The sequence below is a fragment of the Somniosus microcephalus genome, chromosome 14 (genome assembly GCF_052327205.1).
Source record: "Somniosus microcephalus isolate GS21.2 chromosome 14, FLI_Smic_1.0, whole genome shotgun sequence".
In the NCBI taxonomy this organism is placed as follows: Eukaryota; Metazoa; Chordata; class Chondrichthyes; order Squaliformes; family Somniosidae; genus Somniosus; species Somniosus microcephalus.
The window spans coordinates 93,710,096-93,733,202 of NC_141000.1; the positions used below are offsets into that span (position 1 = coordinate 93,710,096).

At 45.6% G+C, this 23,107-nt stretch overlaps 1 protein-coding gene across 3 annotated transcripts in view; it reads left to right on the forward strand.

The window, feature by feature from the left end:
• The window catches only part of impg2a (interphotoreceptor matrix proteoglycan 2a), a 152,445-nt gene that overhangs the window by 25,194 nt on the left and 104,144 nt on the right, over positions 1 to 23,107 (forward strand). For 2 of the 3 annotated variants that reach the window (XM_086006950.1, XM_086006949.1), the window contains exons 4-8: positions 2,499 to 2,665; positions 19,255 to 19,286; positions 19,406 to 19,429; positions 19,741 to 19,799; positions 20,943 to 21,001. In XM_086006950.1, coding sequence (XP_085863076.1) covers positions 2,499 to 2,665; positions 19,255 to 19,286; positions 19,406 to 19,429; positions 19,741 to 19,799; positions 20,943 to 21,001 — 341 coding nt within the window. The remainder of the gene's footprint in view (positions 1 to 2,498; positions 2,666 to 19,254; positions 19,287 to 19,405; positions 19,430 to 19,740; positions 19,800 to 20,942; positions 21,002 to 23,107) is intronic. The other variant, XM_086006951.1, reaches the window with a different exon arrangement.

The window sequence follows — 23,107 nt, forward strand, 5'->3', positions numbered from 1 at the left end:
AAGATGAAATCGACGCCACAGAGATCGCTAGATCTTTAGTGGCAGTTTTCTTCGAGGTCAGTAGTGAGCGCCGTCACTTCACCGCTGACCGCTGGGGTCCAGAGGAGCAGGGCGGGAGGATGGAGGGTGTGGTAAGGTGAGCATCGGCGGACTGGGAGCAGTATGGGGGGCCAGGAGTAGCAGACTGGGGGTCCAGGAGCAGTATGGGGGTGTGGGGGGTGGGATGGGGAGGCCTTGTTGGGGGGGGTTTCTGATTGTGGGGGGTGGGTTAGGCAGGGACCCTGGATCCAGGAGGTTAAGTGTAAAGGCACTTACCCCCTGGATCCAGCAGTCCCCCTCTTACTTTAGCTGGTGGGTTTCACGAGGCCTGCAAAACCCGACTAGCCAGAGTTAAATTTAAAATGGAGGTTAAATCTGAGGCACGGCAGCCTCATTATAATATTTAAATGGGCAACCCACCTCCTGGGAGAGGGTTGGCTGCCCGCCCCATCCCACCTCCATTAAAACAGGAAGTGGGCGGGTTGGAGGCGGGTTCAGGTCAGGATTCAGACTTTTAACACTTTAACTTCCCACCTGACTCAAACCCACCTTTTTTTTGACCTAGGCTGCAGAGAGGAGGGAGGGAGGGATCGCGTGGGAGCTGGAGGGTTTGGCCGGGGAGGGGGGTGGGGCAGTGTTGCCAATGATCAGGGGCCAGAGGAGCAGGGGAGCGGGTAGCTAGAGGTTCATATGCCTGTATTAAAAACATTCTTGTTTTAAATAGTAGTTAATTTTGCATTGCAGATTAGTGAATGGAATACAGTAAATCCCTGGCTTGGTAATCCTCATTCCCCAGGACATATGTAAACCACCTTATTTATTAATGCCAATTCAATAGTGAGAAATTACTGCTATTATCTATAAAATAACAGTGGAATTTCATAGCTCCTTCAGTCTTCCATACAAATATTTGTAGAGCATTCAATTGCTATATTTGCCGAAGCACTTATTCAAGACTGCACTTATGTAACTGCTTAGACAGCCACAAGTAAGTCTCCTCTAAAAGGAAGCCCTGAACCTTGCTGTCAGATCCAATGATACAGATTTATGATGTTAACATGAAATCTGTCCTGTTTTTTGAATATTGGCGCAGAGTGCTGAGTGGTGACATGCCAGCAAACCTATTATATGCAATCCTTGTTGGTGGCAACACTCCAAAACAGCACAGAATTTCATTTGTAATCCCAATAAACATTTATCATTTTCCTTTTGCTTCAGTATTTCTTGCTTGGTCAACAGCTGCCAGTGGGCTCATACCTTGGCCATTATGTGCTTAACTGACAGGATGTGGTGATTCTGTCAGCTGAAAGGAGCTGTGCCAAGTCCTTATCCCCAAGATAAGCTATGTTTGAATGTATGGCTCATAACACATTCAAAAAGGGAAAATGATTGCAGATGGAAGATCTCTGGCCTAGTATAACCTGTCACTCAGCACCCTGAAGGGAGTGTCAGCCTCATGGCGCGCAAATCTCTTTGCTAAAGATCCTGACATGAGGATTAAGCAGTTAGAGAAGAGTAAACGTAACATATGGGTCTACAACATCAAAGTGACTGGCACTTAGCAAGCTGTCCTGCACAGATCCTTTAATGATGCTGAGCTTCCAATCATATTGCTGATGAGGAAACTTGGAGGCTTGGCTCAAGAACTGCTGGAGGGCATTATTAGATGCTGAGTACAAGACCCATATATCAAAGGTTTGATGTCTAACATGAGTGGATTTCAAGGAACCTAACATTTTCTATTGAAACTCTACACCACCAACTGGTTGAACCACTGGTCAATAGCGTATGGTGTGTGTCCATGCTGTGGTCAAGAGGATTGTAGCTATGCACCGATACATTTTATACCTCACCATGCCACTTGTGAAGGAGGTCCTGGTACCTGTTCTCCACCTAGCGAGGGTTCAAAACTTGCATTTGTCAGTTGTCTAATAGGTAACGAGTAATTATCTTCTTTTGGGGAGATAGGTGGGGTCTTTTGTGATCAATTTAGCCTCAGAAGATTAAAATAAAGGCAACCCTCCATGGTAGAAGTGGTATTTTGATAGCTGAGTCATATATGGGGTGATCCAAGCAGTGGGGAGCTTACCTGTGCTGGTAGGCTATACAGGTTTAGCTGGTGCACACTTGGGGGTTCTTTAGCCCTAGTTGTTGCCAACTTGTGCCTAAGTATTCTGGGTTTAGGGAGAGAGTGTGTACTCTGTATTGAGCAAATAATCTGTGGATTTCTCAATGGTTTAGTTTGCAGACTTTTAAGTGTGGGGAGAGGTTTCTGCAAGTGTCAGACACCTAGCCAATCTAAAAAAACCACATTCTAGTGCAATCACTAATGCGCTTTACTATTGAAACTGAATTTGCTTCTCATATAGTTACTCAGGATTGGACACTTTTAAAAAAAGAATTTATAGAAAAGTTTGTATAAGTCATCGGATGTCTTACTAAATGCCTGTGTTTCTTAGTGTGCCAAGAGGCAGTATGGGAAGCATTCAAAACCTTCTGGGATCGACTACCTGAGCGACACGAGCATCAAGCCTGGATGAAAGTGTGTGATCAAGGAATCATCGGTATTTTTGACATTGGTGTAAACTTCAGCCTATCAGAGGAACACCAAACACTAATCAAGGAGGTAATTCTGATATTATTAAAGTGTAACATTACAATGCCTCTCTTTTTAAATCATATTTAATAGGATTGTGCTCCTGTGTAGCTTTTAAAAGCTCTTTAGAATAATTTGTCCGTGACTACACAAACCACTCTGGGTCCAGGTATATTGTGTATCAGTAAAACAGGTTTATTAAGCATTAAACATCCAGTACAAAGAAGTAATACTTGACGAGAAGATAGTCACAGTCTGTTCGTTCGAGCCCCGGCGTTCCTTCCAAGTGACTGTGGCACAGTTTCTTTATTCTCTTGCTGTGTTCTGTTGACTGAAGCTTCTCATCCTCTGGTTTCGCGCTGCTTTTGGTGTTCAATAGCTGTTCGTTTATACCTTCTTTTCCTCCATTTTGCCTACATGGCAGTTAGTAAGCAAGCCATCCTTATCTGAGAATAACCTTCACACTAAATTCTCACAGATGTCTTTTTGCTTTTTAATTAGCTCATTGTTTGGCCGGTTCTGCATTTTTGAGAAGACAGGGAGTGGTGACTGTCTCCAGCCCCCTATCTTCTTTTGCAATGTTGCTGAATTTCTTGTTGACCACTATCTCCTTGTTTACTTAAAGACCATTTTACAGAATTACATCAATTTCTAACAGAGTCCAGTCAGGTTGGCATAATTCCCATCCTGCTTTGATCTCAGCCATTTGCCATTTTATACAGGCTTTTTCAGCTTTTAACATACAATTTCACATATTATAGTTATATAATAATGGTTACAGAATCTTAATAATGTTTACTAAATCCTACAGATACACTCTATCCTACACCTGTCATAAAACTCTCTTTACTTTCATTTACAATTCCTCCTTCAATTTTTTGTCCAATTTATCTCCTTCAATTTTTCCTTTGATTTTTCTCTATCTTTATGTTCTAAAGACAGTGGTTCCTGCTAAGATGCAGTTCCACTGGCAGCAGTCACCCACTAGTTCCTTGTCCAATTGGTCACTCTTCAAGTGTGAGCCTGGCCAGTGATTGTGGGGGTCATAGTTCCATGCTTCCAGCAGGGGACACTGGAAGACAAACAATAGTGGGTAGCTTTGGCTGGCTTTTCTCCTCCCCAGCTGAAAGACGCTGATGTAAAATGTAATGCTCTCACCACTACCCCAGCAGAGACCAAGCAACTCAACACAGGCAGGAATCCAACCTGACTTTTTTTCTGGTCTTTATAGCTCATTGTTGTGCTTATCCATGGAGCCTTTTAATCTATAAACTGTACTTTAAATGTGACAATATGTTTATACACATATTCTGTTTTAATCTGTATAAAAAAGTGATATACACTTCTCAAGAGAGTCTGGATTTTATAGGAATCTTTGACTCATTTGCTGAAAGAGGCCAGCTGGCATGATGTCCACTATAGTCCCTGGTCTTAAGATGTCAGATGGCCGCCTTCTTATAGGTATACAGAGTACAAGCAGAAAATTACAAGTAAAATGGCACTAGTAGCATGTCATGTGAATGAGTTCGAAGGGATTCATCATTGTTCCCTACATACCTGCAAGGGACTTTGAATATGTGTTTGTCTGTCTCTGTTTCTTTCTCTCTCTGTACCTGCTCTGATTGTGACCAACACGGCCAAAGGTTTTTCTGGAATATAATGCAGGAACTGGCCAGATCAGGACAGTTTTGTAATTAGGTTCTCTTTAGACCAACAATGAGGGCTCTACGAAAGTGATGAGAATTTCAAAATGTATAATATAAGCAGCTTCCACTGTAAAAGGATTATTCTTCCATTAAACACCATCAAAAAGGAGATATTTTACTGCCAATATTCTTAAATAGGCTTTGCACGACAGATGTTTTTATAATTCTGCTAAAAAGATGTTACACCATCCTTGTGGTATGCTTTATGGAGTTTAGATGTCAAGAGCATTCTATTTCTAAAGGGGCACACAGTGAGTTTGGCAACATAGTGAAGTATTTGCCTTGTATGGAGTCATTGAGCTGCTTATTCATAGTAACCTTGTGACTCATAAAAGTAGTTTTCTTGGCCCTAAATAATCCCCCGAATTTAACACTTCTTCCATGCTAATAGCCTTTTTAAAAAGAGCCAGCATTCAGCATCTCACATGATTATGGGGACAATTAAAATGTTCTCTGTTCTTGTAATAATCTCATTAAAATTATTTTGTTGGAAACAAAATTATCCCTGTACCTTATTCTATCCAGGAGTATATCTGCATCCATTTTGACACTTATACCTTCAAAGTCAACTGTACACTGCATTAATGGCAACTGAATGTTGTCTTCCATAGTGACGACTAATGCAAAGTGACCATTTAAAACCCCCTGGGTGTCCACCTGAACCTGCCCTGGGGAATTCTTCAATGGCCCTATGCAGTTCTCAATGGCCCTCTGACTCCTAACTGAGCTTAAAAAAATTGAAGATTTTGCTGTGAACCAAACACTAGTACGATAGCAAAATACTGCGGATGTTGGAAATCCGAAATAACAACAGAAAATGCTGGAAAAACTCAGCAGGTCAGGCAACATCCGTGGACAGAAATTTGAGTTGACGTTTCGGGTCGAACCCTTCTTCAAAACTGGAAAGAAAAGAAAATAGATCGAAGGCAGGGCTGCGATCGGACAAAAGAATAAATGAAACAAAAGAAGTAAAAAAGAGACAATAAAAGGTGTTGGAAGCTAGACGAGATGGTAATAGGCTGAGATTGGGTGTAAAGTGTACTGGCAGGGCAAGGGATAGCTGCCAGGTGTGAGAGCGAAACAAAAGGAATGGGGCGGGGGGGGGGGGGAAAGGAGTGGAAAAATTACAAGAAAAAATTAAATAGGGGCCGAGGTTATGATCTGAAATTGTTGAACTCGATATTGAGTCCGGAAGGCTGCAGAGTGCCTAATCGGAAGATGAGGTGCTGTTCCTCGAGTTTACGTTGAGCTTCCGTGGAACAATACAAGAGGCCAAGGACGGTGAGGTCCGAGTGGGAATGGAGCGTTGAATTAAAATGACAGGCGACCGGAAGCTCGGGGTCACCCTTACGGACTGAACGGAGGTGTTCCGCAAAGCGGTCACCCAATCTGCGTTTGGTCTCCCCAATGTAGAGGAGACCGCATCGTGAGCAGCGAATACAGTATACTAGATTGCGAGAAGTACAAGTAAATCGCTGTTTCACCTGGAAGGGGTGTTTGGGGCCCTGGACAGTGGGAAGGGGGGAGGTATAGGGGCAGGTGTTACATCTCCTCCGCTTGCACGGGAAGGTGCCAGGCGAAGGGGAAGGGCTGTTTGGGGTGATAGAGGAGTGGACTAGGGTGTCTCGGAGGGAGCGGTCCCTGCGGAATGCTGAAAGGGGAGGGGAGGGGAAGATACGTTTGGTGGTGGGATCACGTTGGAGGTAGCAGAAATGCCGGAGGATGATCCGTTGAATGTGGAGGCTGGTGGGGTGAAAGGTGAGGACAAGGGGAACCCTATCGTGGTTCCGGGAGGGAGGGGCAGGGGTGAGGGCAGAGGTGCGGGAGATAGAACTGACACGGTCGAGGGCAGTGTCAATCACGGTAGAGGGGAATCCTCGGTTGCGGAAAAAGGAAGACATGTCTGAAGCACTGGTGTGGAAGGTGGCATCGTCGGAGCAGATACGGCGGAGACGGAGAAACTGGGAGAATGGAATAGAGTCCTTACAGGAAGCGGGGTGGGAGGAAGTGTAGTCCAGGTAGCTGTGGGAGTCAGTGGGCTTGTAGTGAATATTGGTCGATAACCTATCCCCAGAGACGGAGACGGAGAAGTCGAGGAAGGGAAGGGAAGAGTCAGAGATGGACCATGTGAAGGTGAGGGAAGGGTGGAAATTGGAGGCAAAGTGAATGAAATTGTCAAGTTCGGGACGAGAGCAGGAAACGGCACCGATACAGTCATCAATGTATCGGAAAAAGAGGTGAGGGAGGGGACCCGAGTAGGACTGGAACAAAGATTGTTCCACATAGCCCACGAAAAGGCAGGCATAGCTAGGACCCATGCGGGTACCCATGGCAACACCTTTGATTTGGAGAAAATGAGTGGAGTTAAAGGAGAAGTTGTTCAATGTGAGAACAAGGTCAGCCAGGCGGAGGAGGGTGGTGGTGGATGGGGACTGGTCGGGCCTCTGTTCAAGGAAGAAGCGGAGCGCCCTCAGGCCATCCGGGTGGGGGATGGAGGTGTAGAGGGATTGTACGTCCATGGTGAAAAGGAAGCGGTTGGGGCCAGGAAACTGGAAACTGTTAAAGTGGCGGAGGGCGTCCGAAGAGTCGCGGATGTAGGTGGGAAGAGACTGGACAAGGGGAGAAAAGATGGAGTCAAGATAGGAAGAGATAAGTTCCGTGGGGCAAGAACAGGCTGAAACGATGGGTCTACCAGGGCAGTCCTGTTGGTGGATCTTGGGAAGGAGGTAGAAGCGGGCTGTGCGGGGTTGGGGAACTATGAGGTTGGTGGCAGCGGGGGGAAGATCTCCAGAGGAGATGAGGTCAGTGACAGTCTTGGAAACGGTGGTTTGATGTTCGGTAGTGGGGTCATGGTCCAGGGGGAGGTAGGAGGAGGTGTCGGAGAGTTGGCGTTCAGCTTCCGCTAGGTAGAGGTCAGTGTGCCAAACAACAATAGCACCACCCTTGTCAGCGGGTTTAATGACAATGTCAGGGTTGGATCTAAGGGAATGGAGTGCTGCAAGTTCAGAGGGAGGTAGGTTGGAGTGAGTGAGGGGAGCAGAGAAACGGAGACGGCCGATGTCACGGCGGCAGTTAGCGATGAAAAGATCTAGAGAGGGTAAGAGGCCAGGGGGAGCAGTCCAGGTAGAACAGGAATTCTGCAAGCAGGAGAAAGGGTCAGTTGTGCAGGGGGAAAACTCCTGGCTAGAGAAGTGGGCACGGAGACGAAGGCGGCGGAAAAAGAGCTCAACATCGTGCCGAGCTCAAAATTCATTGAGGTGGGGGCGTAAGGGGATGAAGCTCAGGCCTTTGCTGAGGACTGATCGTTCAGGGTCAGAGAGTGGAAGGTCAGGTTATCCATTACCTTCTCCATCGTCCTTTTGGCTGCTGATAGCAATGTGTGCTGCCGTAAGCTGAGCTCAGTGCCGATCCTACTTCACTTGAGAACTATTTTCTTTAAGTCTGTAGGAGTGTTTTTGCTGACTTGTCCTTACACATGACCTGCTTCCCACTTTATTTTACCATGTGCCCTTATTTTAACTTTGGGGTCGTAGCGTAGGATTAGGATAGTTTTAAAGGTATTCTATTTTTATTCAGTGTTTGTCGTGTTCGCCTACTGACCCAATTCAAGGCCCCTGCCATCGTTGTTTTTGCCTCTTGAAATCTGGAACAAGCATTACATTTTCAGCAAACCTGGTTTGTGTAGTGTCCGGGTATCAATAATACTCAGACTGCAGGAGAACAATAAAACAGGTATTTACTGGACAGAGAGTAATTCAAGACTGAAATACAGAAGCCTGCTATGGCTTTATATACAGGGGTGGTCACTGCCGGTACTGCAGTATAGAATCAGTTCTTCTCTTAAAGGTACATATACAACAATTCCTCCCCTTTTAGATAAACAGTACATAACATTCATTTAACAATTAAATAATAACTAATTACAATTAAATTTTCTCTGTACTATATACATCAACTGAAATAATCATTTATAAGTTCAGTCTTTGAGGAGGCTTCCTGATCCTGACTGGATAGCGCCTTTCTCAAGTATCCTGTTCTTGCGGCGGAGTTGATTCTGGCTCATTGTCATTGGCTGGTTTGTCAGCTTCCAATACCACTGCTTCTGAGGTAGACGCAATCTGTACTTCGGGTTGATTACCAGGTGCACCTGCTCGTGGTATGGGTTTGGCTTGTTCCTGTGACTCTAGAATCTGGTCAGCATGGCATCTCACGATGCTCTCTCCAACGTCCACTGTGTACATTAGTGGTCCCTGCTGTGTGCATATCGTTCCTGGCTGCCATTTTTCTGTTCGGTAGTCACGGGTCAAGACTGGTTGCCCTATCTTGAAGCTCCTGGTTGGCTTCTCATTTATGTGCTGGAATTGCTTATCCTCAACATCTCGTCTTATGTTTGGTTTGAGCAAATCCAGGCGACATCTTAGCCTTCGGTTGAAGAACATTATGGCTGGAGCTTGGTTGGTGACTGCATGTGTTGCATTCCGGTAAGCAAACAAGAAATGATCCACCTTGTGTTGTAGTGGTATGTCGTCATTATACATTGCCTTTATTGCCTTTTTAAAGGTCTGAACAAACCTCTCAGCCAATCCATTTGTGGCTGGATGATATGGGGCAGATGTGTAATGTTTCACCCCATTATTCCTCAGAAACATCCGGAAATCCTCGGACACAAACTGTGGCCCATTGCCGGAGCAAATCTGTTCTGGCAAGCCATTCCTGGCGAAGATGGTCCGTAGGACTGCAATAGTTTTCTCCGTGGTGGTGGAGGACATTTTGATGACCTCTGGCCATTTCGAATGGGTGTCCACAGCGATTAGGAACATTGAGTCCATAAATGGACCAGCAAAATCAATATGTACCCGTTGCCATGGAGATGAGGGCCACTCCCATGGATGTAGCGGGGCCTGTGGTGGAGCGTTTTGGACCTTCTGGCATCCTGTGCATCTGTTGGTCATATCCTCGATTTCTTTATCGATTCCCAGACACCACACAAACGCCCTGGCTAGGCTCTTCATTTTTACCCCTCCCAGATGACCCTCATGAAGCTCATTGAGCACTCTATCTCTCAACTTGGGTGGAATTACCACTCGGGATCCACACATCAAGGTCCCCTGGCACACTGACAGCTGTTCTCTCCTTGGCGAGAATGCTGGCAACAGTGAGTCGCCATGTGCTGGCCATCCCTTCACCGTCAAATCATAGACCCGAGAGAGTGTCGGGTCATTTTGGGTTTCCTTCTCTATACTTGAGTTTGTAACAGGTAGACATTCGACTATGGTCGCATGGAATATCTCAACAGGGTCCACTGCAGGTGCTTCCTCTACCGTAGGCAACGGTAGGCGCGACAGCCCATCAGCGTTTCCATGCTGTTTCGTACCTTTGTACTCTATGTTGTGCTGATGTGCCCCTAGAAAAAGTGACCATCTTTGCAGCCGTTGCGCCGTCATCACCGGAACGCCCTTCTTTGGGTTAAAAATGGAGACCAGGGGCTGATGATTAGTCAGTTGGGTGAATTTCTGCCCGTGCAGATAGTGATTGAACTTCTTCACCCCCCACACCAGGCTGAGGGCCTCCCTGTCAATCTGGGCGTAGTTACGCTCGGCTGAGGTTAACGAGCGCGACACAAAGGCTATTGGCCTCTCGGAACCGTCAAGGAATTTGTGTGACAGCACCACTCCGATGCCGTAGGGAGACGCATCACATGCTAACCGAATCGGTAGTGTTGGATTGTAGTGGGCCAATACTTCTTTTGAAGTGATTAGGCATTTACATTTCTGAAAGGCACGCTTACACTCATCACTCCATTTCCATGTTACTCCAGTTTGCAGCAGGGCGTTCAGTGGGTGCAGAATTGTAGATAAATTCGGCAAGAACTTATGGTAGTAGTTCACCAACCCGAGGAACGACTTCAGTTGCGACACATTTTCCGGTGCTGGAGCCTTGACTACAGCCTCAATCTTGTCCGGCGACTTATGCAACCCTTCCTCATTAATCAAGTGGCCACAATACGAGATTTGTCTCCTGAAGAACTCGCATTTGGGGCAGTTGGCTCGTAGCCCATATTCCTGTAATCTCGTGAGCACCTGCTCTAGGTTGGCAAGGTGTTCACTGCCATTTTCGCCCGTAACCAGGATGTCGTCCAAATAACACTGGGTCCCCGGGATCCCTGGCAGGACTTGTTCCATCGCCCTCTGCCAAATAGCCGGTGCTGATACTACCCCGAATACCAGTCGATTGTACTGGTAAAGGCCTTTGTGCGTGTTTATCGTGAGGTATTTCCTAGATGCTTCTTCCACCTCCATTTGTAGATACGCTTGGGCCAGATCAATCTTTGTAAAGCGTTTCCCTCCAGATAGTGAGGCAAAAATATCTTCTATCCTTGGAAGTGGATCTTGTACTGTGTGCAGGACTGGGTTCACAGTTACCTTGAAGTCCCCACAGATGCGAACCTTCTTCGGTTCCCCAGGCGTGCTGCTCAATGATTTCTTCATTACAGGAATGATGGGTGTGGCCCACTCGCTCCAGTCCACCTTGGACAGCACACCTGAATGCTCCAGACTCTCCAGCTCTGCTTCAACGGCTGGGCGGATCGCGTAAGGTACCGGTCTGGCCTTAAAAAAATTTGGGTTTGCGTTATCTTTGATTTTTATCGTTCCCGTTACTCCTTTTAGAGTCCCAAGTCCTTGTTGGAACATCTCTTTTGCGTCAGTTAGAATTTTTGACAGTCGGCCAGGTGTGACGTCATCATCCTTTTTATCAGTCACAGTTAGCGCCTGAATGGAATGCCAATCCAATTGTATTTTTCGGATCCATTCACGTCCCAATAATGGTGGTCCTCCATCTGGTAGTATATATAGATACAGTTTCTGTGTTTCCTTGCCGTTGTATTCAACTGGCACCCTTATTTTTCCTCTGGGGTAGACTTTTTGCCCCGTGTATGTCTTCAATACAATGGACGTGTCCTTCAAGGGTATGTGTGAGAATAGCTGCTCATAGTCTCGTCGATTCATGACAGTTAGGGCTGATCCTGTGTCCAATTCCATCTTTACTGGGGACCCTGCTATTATGAGGGTGACCTAAATGGTTCGGTGATCCTCCTTTGCGATCACGTTGTGTAACTTTAGACAACTTAGTCTCCTGCTCCCGGAGTCCTTATCACTCTCCTGATCTTCCGAACTACTGTCTGTCAATTTCTTTACTTTCTTGTACTTTTCCTTAGTAGTTCTTGTAGTGTTGGTTTTCTTTCCCGACCTGCAGACTTTTGCTATGTGTCCCATTTTCCCACATTGCCTGCATACTTTGTCCTTAAACCAGCAGTCCTTCTGATCATGGATTGTTCTGCCGCAGCGATAGCACTTTTCTGCTCCATACGCCATTTCGTTAGCGCTGTATTCCTGTGGTTTCTGTTGTATTTCCGCAGCTCCCCGTGCTGCTGCTTCGTAGGATACTGCCACGCTGAAAGCCTGTTCTAGCATCAGGTCCTTTTCCGAACGTAGTCGTTTCTGGGTTCCTTCACTCTGGAGCCCGCAGACAAACTTATCCCGCAAGGTGTCTGCCAGTCCTGCTCCGAACTGGCAGTGCTTCGATAACTTGCGTAGTTCCGTAAGATAGTCAGCATTGCTCTCATCTTTGTGCTGGTTTCTTTTATGGAACTTGAATCTTTCTGCTATCAGCAGCGGTGTAGGGTTTAGGTGTTCCTGTAAGATATTAACAATCTCTTCAAAACTTTTCTCCATTGGTTTAGCTGTGGTAATTAAATTCCGCAATAGGCCGTACGTTCTCGCGCCCATCAAATTTAATAATACCGACGCCTTCTTTCCATCGGCCACCTCATTTGCCTCGCAGTACACTTCAATTCTTTCCACATACGTGGTCCAGTCTTCTACCTCGTTGTCGAAAGCAGTGATACTGCCACTCTTCGGCATCTTGAGTGATTTAAAATGGTGCCTCCCGCGCTTTTCCTTCATCCCCAATGGAATAAAATGGCGCCTCCCGTGCTTTTCCTTCTTCCCCTTGCTGCCACGCTGCTCCTAGCGTTCTACAGGGTAATGACGGTGACCCGCGGCTTCGGCGCGTATCACTTTTCCATCCCCTCGTTCTATTCTCGCCACGCTGCCCGGTTCTTGCGCACCGACCGCGCCCTGTGCGCTTCACCCTCTCTTCCTCCCGACGACGCTGCACGGCCCCTTTGCAGAGCCGCTCGATCGAGCCCGAGCCCGCCGCAGTCCGGAAGGGTCAGCACGACTTGCTGGAACACCTCGACTGGGGAGCCAGGCCCAGCTCTCCACAGCCTCCCCTGCAACTCTCCGATGGATCCCTGGGCGGTTGCCCGTGGTCGACGCCCGCCGTTCTGACTTCGACCTCCAAGAAGCTTCTCTTCAGGGAAAAGATCCCCGTGAGGTGATGCAGTACTGCAGGTGAGTTCGAACCTGCCCATCGCCAGTGTAGTGTCCGGGTATCAATAATACTCGGACTGCAGAAGAACACTAAAACAGGTATTTACTGAACAGAGGGGAACTCAAGACTGAAATACAGAAGCCTGCTATGGCTTTATATACAGGGGTGGTCACTGCCGGTACTGCAGTATAGAATCAGTTCTTCTCTTAAAGGTACATACACAACAGTTTGGTGATCAAGTTGAATCTAATAGTATTGTGGTCACTGTTGCTCAGATGTTCCCCCACATGGAGGTCTGATACTGCATCAGGGTCACCACTAACAACTAAATCAGGTACTCGATTACCTCTAGTTTCCTTACATGGAGGAGGTATGCAGAGTGAAAAATGGCAGTAAATTCAAGCTAAACATCTGAATACAAAATGAGATCACCGTTTAGATAGTTAATACTATAACTAAGAACATGAATTACCAATTAGTGTTGAGTTAGCTCATCTCAGCCAGGACAATGGACAATTGGCCTGGAGGAGGGGGGAATCAGTCAAGGTTCCCACTACTAATCACTGTCCAGTGACTTCTGTTGGAAATTGTATCTATGTGAGCATTGGTTGAGGTCCGGCTCAGGGTGGTCTGTGATGGCTCCTATGATAAAATAGCTTGCTGCCAGTCACTGCCTAGGCTTGTGTGCAGAATGACCACTTTGGTGACGTAGTGGAACTGCATCACAGCATGTATTAGGAGAGGAGGAAAACTCAAGGTAAAAAAGAATTACTGTGTGTAAGAATGGGCTGGATTTTGATACTGGAGGCATGTAGGAGGCGGGACTACAACTTTTGAGCTTTTGACAGATTAAATATCAGCATTTGACAGCTCTTTGAAGCTGTCAAACACTGACAATCTTAACACTAAGTTAATTCCTTCCTCTCAGGCTGATTTAGAGATCTCTCCAGAACAGAAAGCTGAATGCTGCAACTTTTGACAGCTCGTGGCCATTCTGCTTTCTGTGCCGGTGAGATGAGGGACTCCTGAGATCTGAAGGAAGGAAGGCTGTAAAAGTAAGTAAAGGTAAGTAAAACTTCTTTAAACACACCAAACGCACTTACCTCTGCACTCATGCACCCATCGCTCACCTGAACACCGGACACCTCGAACCCTCCAAGTCCTTCAGCCCAACGGTCCGCCTTGCTAACTTGCCGTGGTTTGGAGCCATCGGGAATCCCACACTTCAGCAATAAAAATAGGGATTAGGCTAAAAACTGCCTGTTAACTACCTGTTAACAGGCAGTTAATTGGCACTAATCCCCTTCCCGCCTCGGGGAGGCGGCTCCCAGCACAGGTCGGGTATCCGCCTCCTTTGAAACTGGCATGGGGGCGGGATGGGTTCGTGCCCCCCGATTTCTCAAATTTAACCCCCCACACGCCTCCAATCCCGCCTCCACGGCCCGATGAAAATCCTGCCCAGTGTATTTAGCCTAGTTAAGTAATAGTGTATTAACGGAATTATATAATGTAGGGCTGTTGTGTCGGTACCTTTCTACCTAGACACAATTTAGGACTCAGAACCCAGAGATTCAAACATGAAGTGCTTTATTGGAAGGAAAGGAAGTTCTGGAAAGTTCCGAACAAAGAGAGCTAAACTTAACCGAGAACACCCAACCATTTATCTCCTGTGACAGCGCCACCACAGGTGGGAGGAGAACACACAATACATAACATTTCCTCCCCTCTTAAATGGAAGGTCCACATTATTCCTCAACGGGTAAGTTACTTTCAATGCACTCAACGAACCTAGGGTAGAGGTAGACTGCCTCAACCCCTGACTTTACCCTGGGGTTTATTCTGCCCCAGTCTTGAGGGTAAGTCACTAAGCCTACAGATCCAAGTGTCTTGGAGGCCGCCGCTCTCTGACAGGATACCGGCGGTCATCGCTGGCTTCCACAGCAGTAGGCATTGACACAGGCCTGGATGGAGAAGGTGCCTGTGTCAGTTGAAAGTCAGGAGTTTGCACAGGTGGAACAGTCTCTTTGACTTCCTGTGTTGGAGAAGAGCACTGTGGCAAAGGATGCTGGTTTGCGGTATCATCCGGAAACAGTTCAGGCCAACCAGCCGTTGGAGCCTCTGTGGCTGTCTCTGCTCCTAGCAACAGTTGATCTGTGTGCCTTCTCCAGACAACGTCCTCAGCAGTCTCAACCGTGTAAGACACAGGGCCCGTCTGCGCGATCACCGTAGCAGGAACCCATTTCGGTCCAGTGTTGTAGTTTCGAGCTAGGACGTGCTCTCCCGGATGAAACCGTCTCTCCTTGGCTCTTTTCTCTCTCTTTTCAACTTGAGCTTGTTGTTGATGATGGACAACCTGCTCTGCCCTTGGAGGTTTGAGTAAGTCAAAGCTTGTCCGCAACTGCCTCTTCATCATGAGCGAAGCGGGGGAAGTTTTGGTTGTGGCATGCAGCTCGTTTCTGTAGGACAACAGGAAGCTGTTCAGACGTTGGTGGATTGAGCCCTGACCTTGCGATGCCTTCAAGGCGTGCTTCAAAGTTTGCATGAACCTTTCTGCCTGGCCGTTAGTAGAGGGATGATAGGGCGCAGACCTGATGTGTTGGACACCATTCACATGCAGGAAGGTTGCAAACTCCTGTGATACAAATTGTGGACCGTTGTCATTTACGAGTTGTTCCAGTGAGCCTTAGCGGCTGAACATCTCACCAAGTTTCTCAATTGTTTTCTCTGCCGTGGTAGACCTCATCACAGCGACCTCCGGCCACTTACTACAAGCGTCTACAACCACCATAAACATCTTCTCTTCGAAAGGACCAGCGAAGTCCACATGTACTTGCTGCCACACTTCTGCAGGCCAATCCCAGGGGTGTAGGGTTGCCAGCTGTGGAATATTCCGGACCCTTTGACATGGGGAACATGTTTTGGCTTTCTCTTCAATATTCTCATCGAGACCTGGCCACCAGAAGTAGATTCTTGCCATTTCCTTCATCCGAACCATCCCACTGTGGCCTGTATGAAGTTGTTGCAGTATAGGTTCCCTCAGAGGTGGCGGAATGATGACACGGCGTCCCCAAAGAAGACAACCTGCCTGGACGGAGAGCTCATTTCTTTTTGAAACGTAAGGTTTCAAACTAGGAGAATCTCCTATAGCTCTCCCTCGAATGACACCGTCCATTACCTCCGACAGGACTGGATCGTTGCGGGTGTACCTTCGCACCTGAACTGCAGTGACAGGTGCTCCCTCCACTTGTCTAAATTAGAAGATGTCTACCTGACAAGGCTCTGAGGGAGTAACAGGCAAGGGTAGCCTCGAGAGACCGTCTGCGTTGCCGTGCAAGTCTGATTTGCGATATTTGATGTCGTATGTGTGTCCTGACAACAGTAAAGCCCACCTTTGCATCCTGCTTGCAGTGAGAGACGGAATTCCGGTGTGGGGCCCGAAGATTGAAATCAATGGACGGTGGTCCGTCAGGAGTGTGAACCTTCTCCCAAACAGGTACTGATGAAATTTTCGAATTCCAAAAACGATTCCCAAGGCCTCGCGCTCGATCTGCGCATAGTTACTTTCGGCCTTGTTCAAGGTGCGTGATGCGAAGGCGATAGGTTTCTCTTCACCCGAAGGCATGATGTGGGATATGACTGCTCCCACACCATATGGTGATGCATCACATGCTAGCTGCACGGGTAGCTTTGGGTCGAAATGTGTCAAGACCTCCGATTTCAGCAATGCTTTCTTTGCTTGGGCGAAAGCTTCGTTGCACAGTTCAGTCCATTTCCATATTTTGCCTTGACATAGCAACTGATGTAACGGCTTCAGCAATGTTGCTAAGTCTGGAGTAAACTTCCCATAGTAGTTAAGTTGCCCCAGAAATGAACGTAACTGGCTCACATTCTGGGGTGCTGGGGCCTCCACGATCGCCTTGATCTTTGACGGCGCCTTATGCAGGCCAGTAGCGTCAATCACATGCCCCAGGTACTCAACTGAAGACTGAAAGAATTCACATTTGTCTTTACGAACTCTGAGTCCGTACTCTTTCAGTCGTTGTAGTGTCGCATCCAAGTTCAGAAGATGATCCTCATTTGTCCCAGTGACAAGGATGTCGTCCAGGTAGCACTGGACTCCTGGCAGTCCACTCAAAATCTGATCCATTGCCCTTTGGAATAGAGTAGGGGCCGACGTAATTCCAAACTGAAGGCGGCAGTACCTGTATAGCCCCTTGTGTGTCACAATTGTCAGCAGCTCCTTTGATTTGTCATCGACATGCATTTGTAGATAAGCCTGGCATAAGTCTATTTTGCTGAACTTTTGCCCTCCGGCCAGGCCCGTAAAAAGATCATCAATGAGGGGAAGAGGGTACTGTTCCGCAGACAGCACCGGGTTAATAGTCACTTTAAAATCCCCGCAGATTCGAACAGATCCATCCTTTTTCAGGACAGGAACAATGGGTGTGGCCCATTTGCTCACGCTCACAGGCTCCAGGACTCCATTCTCGACTAAGGCTTCCAAGTTAGCCTCAACTTTTGGCCTAATTGCATAGGGTACAGATCGGGCTTTGTGAAACTTCGACTTGCTGTCAGGTTTAATGTCCAGTCTCACGCTGATCTTTTTCATGCTCCCAAGTTCCCCATTGAAGAGTTCTGCATGTTTGTTTAACACTGCAGTCAGACCTAACTCCCCTTTTGACATCATGCGGACTGCAGGCCAGTCCAGCGTGATTTTCTCTAGCCACGCACGTCCCAGTAGCGATGGGTAATTTCCCTTTACCACATATAGTGGCAGTTTTGCAGTCTGTCCGTTCAATTTAACTGTCACCTCAATGACGCCTCTCATGGCCACAGGTTCGCCGATATACATCTTTAGCACAATGTTTGTTGGCTGAAGGGTAAGATGCTTTAGCATTTTGTTGTAGACAGTGTCTGAAACAAGGGACACAGCTGCGCCTGTGTCCACCTCCATCCGCACTGATTGTCCCTCCACCAGTGGTGACACCCAGTAGCCATTTGAATCACCTGCAACCGTCAGTATGTGCACCTCTTCCTCCTCAGAGGTGTCGCTCCCCTCTGTTTTGCTTGTTCCATCATACTGCACTGAATGAACACTCTTTTTCCTCTCTTGTCCAAATACAGACATTTTGCTTCCATGCTTCCCAGCTCTGTCTGTTCTTTTTTTTACCTCTACAGGCGCGTTCAATGTGACCCTTTTTACCACAATTTCGGCATTCCAACTCCGTACACCAGCAGTCATTAGCGTGATGGCCTGTTTTCCCACAACGGTAACATGTGCCGTTCCGCGCACCTTTAGGCTCAGACGACACCTTGTGAACTCTCCCTGTTGAACTCAACTGGTGAGCCTCCTTTTCCGCCATCTCCATGGAGACACTAACTTCAATGGCCTTTTCAAGAGTAAGGTTGTCCTCAGTAAGAAGGTGCTTCTGTGTGGCTGCATTTTGCAGACCACACACGAGTCTGTCTCTTATGGTGTCCTTCAGCACCTCCTTGAACTCGCAGTGTTCTGACAACCTTTTGTAAAGCAGCAATAAACATTGTCACTGATTCCCCCTCCTCTTGATTCCGTTTGTGAAATCTAAATCTCTCAGCAATAACCAGAGGTTTTGGTGAAAAATGTGCTCCAAGAATTTCCACTAGTTGCTTATATGTTTTAGTATCTGGCTGCACGAGGCTGCGAAGTAAATTGAATGTCTTCGGCCCAATTACACTCAAAAAGGTAGGCACGACCTTTTCATTTGCCACCGCATTCGCCAATACAAAATAGTCAAAACATTCCGTATATGCGCTCCATTGCTCCACATTTTCATCAAAATCACCGATGTTTCCTAATATAGTAGCCATCTCACGTTTCAAATTAAAATTTCTGTTTACTCACTGCCGTAACGTTAATGTGATGCTGCAATCTCTGTTCCGAGTGTTTTGTAGTCGAAAACAAGAAAGTTCCCACAACACAGATTCATCCGATCCTCGTTGCCACTTGTTGTGTCGGTACCTTTCTACCTAGACACAATTTAGGACTCAGAACCCAGAGATTCAAACATGAAGTGCTTTATTGGAAGGAAAGGAAGTTCTGGAAAGTTCCGAACAAAGAGAGCTAAACTTAACCGAGAACACCCAACCAACCTGTGACAGCGCCACCACAGGTGGGAGGAGAACACACAATACATAACAAGGGCCACCAGCCTAGAACTGAGCTTCAAACCCCTCACCCTATCTATCACTAAGACTGCTTACTTCCACCTCTGCAACATTACCCACCCTATCTCACCCCCAATGCTACTTTCTGTTCCACCTATCTATCTTTCTAAGCAACATAAAATGAAGTTTATGCATTGTAGCTATGTGATGTAGACTGTAGTTTAATTCATTTGAATTTTCCAATTGCAAAATTAGGTTTAAATTAAAATTCCATTTGGTTTGTTGAAACACAATACCATTTATTGAATGGTTCAATCATTTCGGGTTTGTATTGTTTTTCCACTCATACCAATGAGAACTTTATTCCCTTCCCAGAAATCATCTCAACAGATGGAAACTGTGAGTAGGTAAGTAGATTTATATAAAACAAATTTTCTATTGTTAGTCGTACATTAAATTCTAATATTCAAATTAAGGATCAGTTATCACAGTTAGAAAAATTAACCACATAATTTTTTTTTGCAAGTTCAAGTACTGAAGGCTTGTGCAGGTAAGTTCATATTTCATACCAGTGCTTAGAACATGCAGAAGTGCTTTGTAGAAATTAGGTGTTTTTCTTAAATAAAAAAAATAAAAAAATGTTTTGAAATTTAAAGCTTGTAAATATGGAGTTGAAATTGCACTGTGCAATATCTGGTAATAAATGTACTTGTATGAAATTCTTCACCCCACTATTTTAACAAAGGCACTAACTCATGTAAAATGAAATGGGCTATTGCCTTTGTCAAAATATATTGCACTACATGATTCACCCCCGTGTGTTTGTGTAAACTGTTAAACAATATATAATTCCCTTTCTAGTCTAGAATCAACCACAACCACAAATGCAAATTCAACTGAAAACAACTCCACACGAAAAGGTCTGTCCACTAATTATTCAATTGTTTTTTATTTGCTCAAGCAGTGAGACCTATAACAGTCAAAATAAATTTCAATGGGGCTGAAATCCGTGGAAAGAGGCGCATCCTGACGTATGTGCCAAGATTTACCCACCCAGAACCTTTGGCGCTGACCTCGCTAAAGTTTGTGGAGTCAGGGAGAGGTCTCTTGATTTACATGAGAATGGTAGACACCTGTGCCACCTGCCATGGTGGAGAGAAGTTAAAGTCCCCCCAGAAGAGGTTGCTAGTTCCAGGGTTGGTGGCTGTGTCCCCTCCCCCCAGAAAGTATTTTACAGTGCCTCCTTTGTAAGGGAACCACATTTAAGAAAATAGTTTTTTTCCGGGTGCCACGCCACAATTCTGGACCCTTAGGTGGACTCCTCTTTTGTCAGCTGCCAACATGGTATCCTGGTCCCTCCAGGATTCTCTGAGGGCTGAAGATGCAGGAACAACCAACATAATGGCCGGAATTTTCTTTACCTGGGCGGGTTGGGGGCAGGCGGTCAGCATGACAGGTCAGGACCGCATTGTTCTTTTCACCCCGCTCCTCAGAGCGACTTTCCCTTAATGGCGCCTATTAAGGCAGGCCTGCGCGTTTCCCGGCCCTATTAAATGGTGCAGGTCTGATGACATAATTGATGACTCATTTCCAGCCGAGACAGATTTAAGGTGATTGGCAAAAGAACCAGAGCTGACTTGAGGACATTTTGTTTTACGCAGCGAGTTGTTGTGATCTGGAATGCGCTGCTTGAAGCAGATTCAATAGTAACTTTCAACAGGGAATTGGATAAATACATGAAGGGAAAACATTTAGAGGGCTATGGGGAAAGAGCAGGGGAGTGGGACTAATTGGATAGCACAGGCACAATGGGCTGAATGGTCTCATTCTGTGCGTATCATTCTATGATTGTACGATCTATTGTTAGGTGAAAGGCCTCACATTGCACCACAACTCATCTTCGAGAAAAATTGGCATTGTTTGTCTTTACCTTGTATTTCTTTTCTCAACCAATGATAGTAGCCATGCGGAATAATGAAACTGAGGCAGGGAGCCAGGGAAGTCTAAATAAAGGCCTTGAAGGCTCCAAGTATTTAATAATATACCTTGTATTTCATTGCCAGAAGCTGAAGGAGTTTCAGTTGATAGCACTAACATCACAGCTGAAGAAAATGAGAACACTGTAAGTCCCGTTTTTGAAGATTTTCTTTTACATTTTATATTGTAAATTTGTATGTTGCCTTTGATTAATATTAGAATTCAGCTTAAGTAGACATGATCAAATCCTTGATGGATGTGAGTTGGGGCGACTAACTTCCATTTTGGTATTCTTTTCTCCTACTTATGATAGAACTTCTTGGATTATGGCTTGTTGATTTAAAATACTGGAGAAATTTTAAAAATAGAATACATTATAAAGATTGGTGTCAATACAGTTCTTCAGACTGCTGTTATAACATTACTCTATTATTAACATAGATTTCTCAATGAATGACATCAGTGCTGCTCCACAACTGGCCCATAGAAGGTGTGATTTAAGAGGAATGAATTACTGAGTAAATTTTTCCTCTTCCTCGCAATGAAGCTTTCACCCGGTGCTCTGTTCAGAGGCTTGGCTGAAAATTGACTCGACTCCCCCAACCAATACAGACAAGTTGGGCCGAATGACCTGTTTCTGTGCTGTATATTCTATGTAATTATATGTAAACATGTTCTGAAATTTTGAATAGTATGAAGCCATTGCCTTATTGCTTAGCTGGGAGTCAAATGTTTAAGTATCTGAACCTTCAGGGCATTCACCAAAGAACAATTCTTGGAAGTATTTTGTGAAGCATTATAGTAAACCAGAATGACTAATACAAATACAGTTTCTGGCTCTATAAGGAGGTTCTTATTAACCCCATTGACTCATCTTTTGTGAAATAAGCACCCAACAAATCACAGGAAGAATATCTGTCATCATGCATTATGAATGGGAGAGGGTGAATTAGAGCCTTGTGAACTACAACTCTGCACTTCTCTTTCTTTAAGTTTGAAAGAGTTACATTTGCCATGGTAATTTTTTAAAAAGAGAAACAGATAAAATGGCAAGACCCATAATGGATATCACTACCATTTATGCTGTTCTTGCTTTTTATCTTTCTCCAGGTCAGCATCTCAAATGAGTCCTATAGGCAAGTGCTCGCTCCCTACAAACTTTTTCTGCCATCTGTATCATTTGTAGCAAGTCTGAGGTTGAACAGCAAACCCTGATCACCATATTTACTGGTTATATAGCACATGCCCTCAGGTGATTTATCTTTGACTTTCGAGGGCAGTAGAATAAATATTGCATTAGACAATGGTTTAGGATATAAACAGACAAACAGATTTATCAAGCAGCAAATGTATAACTGAACAGTAGAAAGACACACTGGAAGTGAAATTGGACAAGGGAGGGGACGCAAAACAGGCGGAATCACGTTTGTTGCCCGTTATACTGCATACCCGATATTCAGCTTCATTGAAGTCAATGGAACTTGTCAGAAGAAAAACAAAACACACAGCTGTGTGTTCTATGCTAAAAGTCCCTGAATGTTAACCTTATGTGGTGGTTCACTGCTGACCATTCATTGTCACGATGGCCTATCTATATCTCCCTAATGACTTCAGACATATTACTCAATTGGAACAGGAGATATAGATATACTTTTTAAAATTTGAATATCTATCTCGTAAAGTCAGTTGGACCTGCTGATCAAATGTTTATTCAAACAAAACTGATAGGACGCTTGTATTTCAATTGAAGGCTTGGCCCCTGCCTTGGATATCTAGTGCAAACAAAACATCTGTTGTGTGGGGGCTGTTGTGTATCAAAACATGCTAGATAATTTTCACTGAATGCACCTGGGTTTTTAGCCCTGTACATACCAAGATAGAAAGAAAGAAGCCTGTAAGACGATACATCACAGACCAGAATGCTTCATTCTGGTCACACAATGGTTGAAAAGAATATGATGGGCCTATACTCCCTGATGTTTAGAAGAATGAGAAGTGATCTCATTGAAACATATAAGATTCTGCGGAGGATTGACAGGGTAGATGCTGAGAGATTGTTTCCCCTGGCTGGAGTGTCTAGAACTAGGGGGGCATAATCTCAGGATAAGGTGTTGGCCTTTTAAGACTGAGATGAGGAGGAATTTCTTCACTCAGAGGGTTGTGACTCTTTGGAATTCTCTGCCTCAAAGGGTTGTGGAGGCTCAGTCATTGAGTATATTCAAGACTGAGAGAGATTTTTGGACTCCAGAGG